At 39.0% G+C, this 10,655-nt stretch overlaps 1 protein-coding gene across 1 annotated transcript; it reads left to right on the forward strand.

The window, feature by feature from the left end:
* Window positions 1–167: 167 nt before the first annotated feature.
* Window positions 168–10,430, forward strand: LOC110858195 (protein piccolo). Its single transcript, XM_022106879.2, has 6 exons — window positions 168–1,739; window positions 2,389–2,774; window positions 3,822–4,021; window positions 4,394–5,176; window positions 6,886–7,044; window positions 7,506–10,430. Exons 1-6 carry the CDS (start codon window positions 1,272–1,274, stop codon window positions 7,559–7,561), a joined length of 2,052 nt encoding a protein of 683 aa, XP_021962571.1. The 5' UTR covers window positions 168–1,271; the 3' UTR covers window positions 7,562–10,430.
* The last annotated feature ends 225 nt before the right edge of the window (window positions 10,431–10,655 follow it).

Genomic DNA, 10,655 nt, shown 5'->3' on the forward strand with positions numbered 1-10,655 from the left:
GATTAGAAAAATGAAACATGAATAAAATAGCATCCCTTTTTCTGGCTGGACTTATAATTTTTTCCCTGGGCAAATTATTAAGTATTTAGCGGCGGCGGGAATTTTTAAATAACCCCGCCATTAGAGATTTAGTCTAGTTTAATGTTTTATTTTGCTGGGATAAATAAAAAAAATGCTGGGATAACAAATTTCGCGCGCAAAATTCCTAAAATCATGTGCTTTTACCTCGCGGCTTGCCCCACCCCCGTGTGACCACCACCCACCAACGTCTGCATGCCCCACCCACCCACCACTCTTGTCTCCTTCTTCTCTTCTTCTTCTTGTTGTTCTTCTTCTTAGCCAGTTTATCAGAACGAAACTGTGCCTGTAAATGAAATCTATGATTGGAATGGAATTTTGGAACGGGGTTGGGATGCGAATGCGGAAAATATGCGTATTTTTGATATACTTTCACCTGCTTTCTCTTTCTCTCTCGCTATCTCTCTCTCTTTTTTCAGGACGATTGACAAAAAAGCGCTGAAGTACGTCGGATGCCGGTCTAATGATGGTTATGATGATGTCGATTTATGTGTCTGAAGGAAGAGAAACACCAAGAATGTTCCCGAGAAATGAAAATGCGACATTTTATTACAAAAAAATCTACGTAAAATTTGGGAAAACGTGGGAAAATTTGGGGTAAATTTGGTCCTAAATTTTGAAAACTTGGGCGCGGGAAGTCTACCCACGTGGAAAAATGACCTGTAAAGCGTTTCATCCCATCCGCCCCCATATTTCTTTCCCTTGATGTTTTCCTTCTTCGCACTTATCATGACTTGGCTCGGGCATGAATGACGTTGTACTTGCACATCTTTACTCGCATCGCATCGCATCGCCTGCAACAAAATCTTGTAAACTGTGTATTGATTTTTATTTTTGTTACATTTCTTCTGCCCCCTTCTGATTTTCACAATCCAATAAAATAAAAAAGAGTTTTCACCGAAAAACGGTAGTGATTTTGTCATGAATCCCCTGAAAAAAAGTCCAGTCCAGTCCAGTTTGAAACATTGTTTAATCCTGCATCACAATTTTCTAGCATTTCATAAAAATGAGGGGATGGCCATTTTGTATAAAGCTTTCCTTCCCCAGGCCCTCGGAGAGAATCGCTGCACGTTCAGTACCCGCAGGAACTTCTTCCCCTGCGTAAATTTCCGGCCAGACTTCTCCCCACCGTGACGCGGAGGAGAGCGTCCTCCTGCGGGGTCAGGGTTCGACCTACGTCCCACGTGAGCACGATGACCGTGGGGGGCGGCGAGGAGGAGTCGTCGTGCTACGCGTCCTCCGAGGTGGAAGCGTGGTACAGAGAAAGGGATGAGCAGCAGCAGCAACAACAACAACAACAACAACCGCAACGTCGCCGTCACTCAGAAGTTCCGACGGTGGCGAGACAGCAAAATGGACGGGGTCGAGGTCAAGGTCAAGGTCAAAGTCAAGGACAAGGTGGTCAAGGTCAAGGTCTGACGCTACGTCAAGTAAAAGGAAATGGACGATCGAGACGGGATTTAAAAGAACCTGTTTTGCCCGTGGAGAAAGCAGTATCGCCAAAACCGGTGAAATCACGAATTGTCGTGGAAAAACCGGAGGAGGAAGATGATATCGGAGAAAGTAACGTGCTTCCACCACCCCCCTCACGACCGGGGGGTGGACCACCGAGATCCGCCACGGCGACCCCGACGCCAAAAGTGGAGCAATTGGAGAGACGAGTAAGTTAGAGGATAAAAATATGAGAGAAAGTATTTAAGTGTGTGTAAGTGTGTCCTGCTTGGTTTTCTTTTCTCTGACCTATTCTTATACGTAATTTGTGTACAATGTTGCAAAATATGTGGCAAGAAGAGGTGGCTAAAATGGGCGTAGTTTATTCCATAAGAAATTCCAGCTATGTTTCCAACTTCGCAATTTTGCCATTAATTTGGACCATATTCTCACCAAATTTTGCCACTTATTTCATTTTGTCAACAAACTTTCCCATTAATTTCGTTTTCAGCTTTCTCGCCAATTTTACTTACTTTTCTAATAATTTCTCCCACTGAAAATGGTGAAGACTAAACTAACGGGGCCGGGATACGGGTGACTCGTCGAAATCACTCATCGAATGGAGAACTAGTCGAAAAGGCAACTTGTCGAATTCACGGGACCTATAAAAAAATTTCAGCCAGACTGCAAATTTATGATTTGCCCCGCATTTAATTCTGCTTTCTCCTACTTTCTCTCTATCCCTGTCTGTCTTCCCTGCTCTCAATTTACGTCCGCATTTCGTCCCTCCTCCTTAATTTTTCTCCTATTTCTTCTCCCTCTTCTTCTTCTTCTATCTCTTCTTCAAGCCGTAATTTTGGCTACATGCTAATTTTCCAGTCGTCACCTTCACCTTCTTGTCAGCGTGACACGAATAAATACCTATTCCCAGTGAGGCGCCACCTGCTGAGGAGAAACCCGCATGACACGTCCCTCCAAAGCAACGGGGTCGGGTTGAAAATCGTTGGAGGCAAGGAAACACCCGACGCGACGGGACGACTCGTCGCCTACGTGGCGAAAGTGTTTCGCGACAAGGTTTTCCCCACGAGACTTGGAGGCGAGGAGATTCGCGAAGGTGACGTCGTCCTTGAGTGGAATGGGGAATCCTTGGAAAATAAGACGTTTGAAGAGGCCGCCGCCATCATGGGGGGAGGAGGAAGAGGAGGAGAAAGTGAGATTCAGGGTGGTGGAGGAGAAGATGAGGTCGTTGAACTTGTGATTAGAAGGTGAGCGAAAATTTTTGGAACAGATTTTGTGTGAAACTGACGAAGACAACGACGTAGGAAGGAAGAAAGTGAAAGTTGACCATGAGAAGGGAGGGGCCGTGCAGAAAAATAATGGCATGAACTTTATACTTCCCACGAATTTCACTACTTTTTTAATGTTACCCTCGTCTCCCAAGAGGGTAAAAATTTGTCCCATTTTTTCTGAAGGATCCCCCGCTCGAGTATAAATATAATATCTGTGAAGAAAACCACGACATTCTCCCCCGCAAAGACAGGCGGACTAGGAAATGAGTAGTGTAAAAGGGAAGCAGAAGAATGCCATTAGAAGTACTGAATCATTCATGACTTTCCCTGGTGAAAGTGGGTCTGATTGAAATTGCGGTTATTGAGGTTTACAATGAAATAGTATTTTTTCATGGACGATTTTCGTCTTGCATGATTTGGGTATATTTTGTGTGTATCAATGATATTGAGGGATGCCCCGGCAGTTTTCATACAAGAATGTACGATTTTGTAGTAATTTTGAGACATTTAATTTTTTATTGGTGAATAAATCATCTAAAACTGGTCAAATACGACTTTAATTAACTGCTAAAATTATTTTCGACTGTTAATTAGCCACTGTCTCAAATTTGGACGTAACGTTGAATTTGCAAATTAATAGAATTTTCCGTTTTAGTTAATATAAAGGTGTACAATGAAATAGTGGGGGTATTCACGTCAAGTTCGTAAAAATCTTAAATGCAACAAATCTTCAAACTTTGCCATGCGACAACCAATCAGATTGCTTTATTTTTTTCTTACGAAATATGTGAAGTTAAAGGGAATCGATTTACAAAGGCTATTTTCCTCAAACTCGTCGTCAAGTCAATTTTCATTTCTCCTCTCATTTTATGAGTTTGGGTTTAAAATAAAATACCGATTTGGCGAATACCGTAAAGCTGGGTTGGAATGACGTGAACACCCACATTGCTTTTTTCATGTTGCAACGATATTCTATACGTAAACTAAAATGTGCGAATTTTTTGCAAATTGTTTTTACTACAGCGACTATGACATCTTCACGGGGAAAGGGCGACCTCCATTGACCGAGGAGGAGAAAGCAGAACTAGAATCGCGCGTCCTCCTACATCCGGGAAAAATGGGGGAGGAGGATGCTATACGACGCTCATCCGTGGGAAGAGGCCCTTATCGACACGATGAGGGTGGGATTATTCAAGGGGAGGATTATTCACGCCATTCAACTGGTGAGTGAATAGGGGGAGGAGAAAATTTAACTTTATGAAAAAAATTGAAAAAATAGCATTTTTCCCATTTTTAGTCACCTTTAAAATTACTGGGAGGGGAAAAAATGTTTTTCTCATTTTTTACCACGGCTCAAATAAGTAGGAAATGGGAGAAGGTGCCTTTTTCTCATTTTTAGTAGCTTTAAAATTCGTGGGAGAAATGGGAAAATGTTTTTTTTTCGATATCCCTTCGCCACATTTTAAATGAACCCATATCCAATAACCGAGTATTTTTTCTCACGGTAAAAAACCTCTTTTTCTTCACACCTGTCCTAGTAAAAACGAAGCCTTGAAAGAAATACATTTTCTAATGTACAATTATTTGCATGCTAGGTGCGCCACCCGCCCGTCTAATCGAGCCATCTCTCCCGCGTCGCTTGGTTCGCTCGCCATCCGCTAGCTCGACCGAAACACCCACTTCCACCTCGACCGGTCCCGTCCACGAAGGTCCCGATGGTGCCTCGACGTCCCGCTTTCCCCAACATTTAGTCATCCCTTGTGAAACCGATTTGCGAAAAAGGTCCACCGCTTCGCTACCACCATCGTTGAATGACCATCACCACATGCACCAGCCCCCCACAGGGGATATGGACCAAGAAGATGACCGCTACCTCTCGACCCGTGACATCTACAGGGGTCGAAAAGGATCAGAGAATATCAGCGTTAAAAGTATGGGGATATCTTCTCCCGGAGAAAAACCGCACGGAAGTAGTTCCCGCCATCGCGGTAAAAAGGGCGCGTACGGACAAATCCAGCTGCAAATTTGCCACGACCCGAAGGCGAACATTTTATACGTGACAGTGATTAAGGCGCGTCTCCCGAAGCAGCGGAGGGTCAGTGGGGCCGGGGGACCGGGGGAGGAGGGGGGTGAAATCGTAGTGGCGGAAAATCCCTACGTGACCGTTTTCCTGTTGCCGGAGCGGGTTTTAGAGAACCAGCGGAGGACGAGGCACGTGGCGAATGTGACCCTCACCCCGACCTGGAATCAGACCATGGTTTACCCAAATGTGACGGGGGAAGACTTGAAGGATAAGTATTTGGAGGTGGCGGTTAGGAATTATAATCCGGAAGGGGGAGTGGATGCTCTGTTGGGAAAGATTATTCTATATTTATCAGGTACGTGTTGTTGTGGGTTTGTCGGGTGGGGTTTCCTGTTCGTTCAAAAAATGGAGACAAAGCACTTAAATTTTCTTAAATCAATTTTTTGTAACATGCGAATAAACTCTGTCAAATAACCTCTCAGATTTTTCTGTATCTGTTTTTTGAACGAATAGTGGGATGGAGAAAGTGGCTAATTTAAGCAGGGTTGCATGTGTCTGGTAAAGATTAAATTTAAGCACGAGGCCACGAGCAGGGTATTCCGACCCAGGGTTTTATTGGGTTGGGTTTTTTGGGTTTTAATGGGTTTTAATGGGTTGTTAACGAATAAAACCCATTGGGTTTTACCATGTTAAATGGGTTTTATTTGGGTTTTAATGGGTTTTATTCGGGTTTTAATGGGTTTTAAATGTGTTTCAGCTTAAAACTATATTCTAAAATCTGAAAACAGCTGTCGTACATTAGACGAAGTTGTTTCATGGCAGCTAAGCAGTTTATTCGATTAATATTGTAAGTTTTAAAAACCAGGAATAAATCAGCGAGTGCCATTACAAGTTTCAAGTGACAAAAATATTTAAAAATAATAATTTCGGAACGAGGTATGTTTAACTGAGCATAGTATGCTCAGCATACATAATTTAATTACATTTAATTTACATTTTGCTGTCATAATTAATACTTTTTTCCCGAATACTTCCTCTCATCTCAGCGAATAAATTAAACAAAATACTGTAGTATTTTTTTAATTTATAAAGTTTTTTAAAATGTTTCAAGGTGATCTTAATTATCACCTCTGGAAAATTCGAGTACTTATGGACAGCGAAGTACTTTATTATGAGCAAAAGAAGTGTGTCTGTAAAAAGCACTTATTATATTCTCAATACATACGTACTTTCATTGTTCATAAGTACTCGATTTTTTCCAGAATTGATAATACACGTTAAGATCGCATTGAAATATTAAATTTTAAAAACTTTTAAACAACTTGGATTTCATTATGATGAGAGGAAGTATTCGAGAAAAAGGTAATATATATTCTCATAAAGTATTAAACTATGATCAGTTAAACAGGACTATTTCGAAACGGATACAAATTCTAACATGGACAAGTAGGATTTGCATATTAATTGAAATTGGATTGCAATAGTAGTGAAAATTGTTGTTCAATGTATTACTTATGTAAAACCTAATAAAACCCATTAAACCCATTAAAACCCAAAAAACCCATTAAAACCCATTAAAACCCCTGGGTCGTTACTTTTTGATTAAAACCCTGGGTTTTTCCGAACCCTGGCCACGAGGGCAAAAAATTTGGAAAAAGTTTGATTTTCCAGTTTCTACTAACTAATCTAAATAGTTGAGAAATAAGAAATGTGAAAATTTGGCAAAAGTGTGACTTCCCATTTTTTACCACCAGTCGAAATACAGGAAGTAGTGTGGTTTTATGGTATTTTTGCAACGTTTTGGATCAGCCCTTCTTATTGCACTGAATTACAAATTTCTTCCCATTTTTTCCCACGGTAAAAACAGCCTTTCCACATTTTTTGAGTTTTTACAACCGCTAGAAATATTTTAGAAATGGGAAAACATGACTGTTCACTCTTCGCCACGTGTTGAGTGAGTCACTCCCCTAATGTCCTGAACAGGAGAAACGAAACCCTGCGTGGTCACGTCTCCTGAAATCCGTATCTCATGCAGAAAAATTCAATTTACACGTTTTTTTGTAGACGACGGGATCCTTGAAGAGCAACCGCACTCTTACTCGCTCCGTTTGGAGGATAAGCCATACCGACGGCGGAGCAGTCAAAAGAGCGCAATCACGGTGGCCCCTACGTCCAGAAAATCCTCATCCTCCGCCACGCCGAGAGGGTCCCTCGTCCCCACAGGTAACAAATCTAGCTGTCAATTGTTTTCCCATCCTTTTCACGCCACAAGTTATAATTACTTTAGTTAATTAATTAATTTAGACTCATTTTTTACATAATATTTCATTTGAATAATTTTCTCAATTTTTCACAACAATCCTAAATTTTCAAATTTTGCCGGATTTAAAAAATCTTTTCTCAAAACCATTGTTTTTCACCTCTCCATTTATGATGTGAGGTCATTTGAAAAATTCGATGAGCTAGTGTGAAGTGATCATGACCGGTTTGAGCTGTATTTACATATTTCGGAATTTTCAATTTTGTAGTAAAAATCATTATATACTCTTTAAAGTTCCATAAAGCTTTAAATTTTATTTTTATGTAAAAATTCGTGTATTATTCTATTTTTTAACTCGTCGCGCCTTATTACGTGTTTCTAAGACGCGCTGAAATTTTCAAAAATCTCTTACCTTCTCCCACAGCGTCCTCTTCCCGTCGCAATACTCTCGCCCAAGAGGACAACCAGCCAGAAAGCTGAGACGAAGAGAAGCAGCCAGTCTCCCCAGAGAAAGAGGGAGAAAGTGGCAAGAAACCCTTTTTCCCACGAAACTTTCTCCCTGCCTCGTCCAAAATGCCGACCGACTGTCACGGGCTCACTACTTCCTGTGCCATCCTCTAAGATTTTCAACGTCCAGCCTTTCATCTCATCTCGATAGCCATTTTCACTACAACAATCACGCACGAAAACCACAGATCATCTAAATCCTAATGTCTCAGAATTTGCACAAGGGGATATTTCCGTCTCAATTTGCCCCCTCTCCCCCATCTCCCCCAAGGGGAACATAACAATTTACCCTCCAAAGGAATGTCACCCCTTATCCTCCTATCTCGATAACCACTTTCACCACTACGATCACGCACGAAAACCACAAATTCAACTACTCAAGTGTCTCAGAATTCTTAAGAAATAAGTACGAAGAGGGGGCATTTTGCCCACTCTTCCCCCAGGGTAATAGGACAATTTACCCTCCAACCACTTATCCTTTCATCTGGATAACCACTTTCAGCACAATAATCACGCACGAAAACCACAAAACCTCATGATAAGTATACTATTCAAGTGTCTCAAGCAATTTACCTGCCCCCTGTCCCCTCTCCCAGGGGTAACATGACACTTCACCCCCCAAGTGATGACACCTTTAACCGCACAACTTAATTCCTCTTACTAAATATTTAAAAAAAACATAATCTGATAATAAGTAACACAAAAATGACGAGAACTTTCACCTCAAACAAATAACCAAGTCGACCGCATGCTCAACAAAGTATACGACCTATTGTTACTACCCAACCCGTATTACATATTTACGACCAAGAAATTATTATGCACGTGTTAAAAAAATCTTTCTAAGTTTTTTACATATTTTTCAAGTCATCACAAATGCGCATAAATAAACTGTCTCAATCTTCCACACTACAAAAATCAATCAATTTTTGACCTTATTACTTCCAATTAATTATTAAATATATCGTAAATTAAGAAATAATTTAAGGAGTTGGATATTGCAAAACTTTGACCGAAATGTACAGCTTTCTAAACAAGACGTGCTTTCACTTTGGAAAATTTGAGTTGCTTTGTTAAAAATTCACCCAAAAATTTGGATTATTTCGAAAATAGAAAAATTAACGATGCCCGTTCAAAAGTTGTTGAAGATCAAAAACGTTTTCTTTTTGATTTTTTGGTAAAAAATTCACCCAAAAATGCATCATTACACATTTAAAAAATAAAATTAGCTCAAAGATTATTGAAGGTCAAAAAATCTTATAAATTGTGGTTTTAAGGAATCTTTTTTGACGCCTAATAAGTTTTGACGTTAATTTTTCTTATTTTTGAAATAATTCGGGGAATTTTTAACGAAAAAAAAGTAATGGGAAAAAATTCCTCGAAGTGAAAGCATCCCTTATTTAGAAGCCTTGTCTACGTTTCGGGGAAAACACGTGCTAAAAATAAGTGAAAGCAATCCGAATAATTAACTTGATGGTGGAGGACCAGTAATAAATTGCTTGTAAGGGAAATATGTTGCCGAACTTATTTGTCTTTGGGGATTTCTTGATGGAGAGAATACATACGTGTCATATCAAATATTTAGTACACGATTGCTGTGTCAGATCCAAATTAATGTTAATTAAGGTGTGACTATGTTCCGAGTGAAAGCATGGGATGGAATTTTGATCCGCGTCTCAAATTTTTATGTTTGGTGCTTTTTGCGAGGTTTGCAAGTAATTAAGTTATATTTGACGTATGAGTAATTGGTGCGGTAAAACAAATTGGGGAATGAATAGATATTTCTGGGAAATATTGACCAAATTTTTACCTCTGATATTAAAAATCGTGTGTTCTTTGTTTCCAAATTCATATATAGAACTCTTCTCCTGGCTTTTTGAGTGTGCATGGTTTCCATTTTGAGATTTGTCCCGCATGAAAATATTTCACGATAGAAAATTCAGCGCATTTTTCTGAGTACAGAATCATAAGAAAATTTCGGCAAACAAAAAATCTTGCACATTTACCTCATGTAGAAAATTTTGGGCAGTAAAACCGTCCAAATTTTATCTGATGAATCTATAGAAAAATGTGTCAATTTTCGACGGGTCGATTTTCATGGGGACTTCAGAATTTCTATTTGTGTAAAATAAAGTAAAAATTTATTACCAAGCGTGGTACTAGAATTATGGTGAATGAGGCAATTCACGCATTCATTGGTAAAACACGTGTATTTTGTATTACATAACTTTGCAAACTTGTACAAAATAAAGAGTTCTGTTCTGAGAAAGGTTAGAAAAATTTGTGAACTAATTTCCCTTAGAAATTTGAGTAATTTTTTTGTAAGTTTGTAAGCTTACGGAATTTACGGATTTTACAAAGTTACCAAGGCCTGCTTGAATTACCTCATTGATTAATTTACAAAGTAAAAATTATGTATATCATGAACTAATAAGGCAATGCACGCAGTCCTTAGTAACTTTATAAAATTTGATTTTCCAGAAATATGAGTAAAATTTTGTAAGTTTACAGTTTACAAGTTACGAAATTTACCAAGGCCTGCGTGAATTTCCTCAATACATTACAAAATTTTGTAACGTTAGAATTCTACGATTTTCTGTGTGGATTAATTAGATACTAATCCCGTGATGAATATGACGCTGTATAAAAGTGATTAAAAACTAAATACACAATTAAACTGAAAAGATTGAATTTAAGGTAAAATTAAAAAATCACTATTTTTGCTTTATTTAAAGTCTTGTCTAATTTGACCAATACTTTGTATACGCATACATACATACATACACTGTAATCTGAGCTGATTGAATGAGTAGAATGTATAATAAAGTCGTGATTTTTATGAAATAAATTTGCAAATTTGTGGCATATTTTTTTCAAATGTCCATTTTGACAAATAGAATTCAAATTCAAACACCGGAAACTCGAGGCTCCCGGTGTGTTTACTTTTGGTTAAAGAAATTATTATTTTTAATTCGAAAGTTTCAGCGACAGACGCATCATATTAGTGTAAATTTTATGGTGTAGTGGTCATAAAACCTCTGTTAGTGATAGTGTGCTTTTTAAAAAT

This window comes from Folsomia candida, unplaced genomic scaffold (genome assembly GCF_002217175.1).
Source record: "Folsomia candida strain VU population unplaced genomic scaffold, ASM221717v1 Fcan01_Sc020, whole genome shotgun sequence".
In the NCBI taxonomy this organism is placed as follows: Eukaryota; Metazoa; Arthropoda; class Collembola; order Entomobryomorpha; family Isotomidae; genus Folsomia; species Folsomia candida.

Coding starts and splice junctions, on each gene's coding strand:
- LOC110858195 (XM_022106879.2), top strand. CDS start 1,272: ATGACCGTGGGGGGCGGCGAGGAGGAGTCGTCGTGCTACGCGTCCTCC. Junction 1,740..2,388: donor TGGAGCAATTGGAGAGACGA/GTAAGTTAGAGG, acceptor CTAATTTTCCAG/TCGTCACCTTCACCTTCTTG. Junction 7,045..7,505: donor AGGGTCCCTCGTCCCCACAG/GTAACAAATCTA, acceptor CTTCTCCCACAG/CGTCCTCTTCCCGTCGCAAT.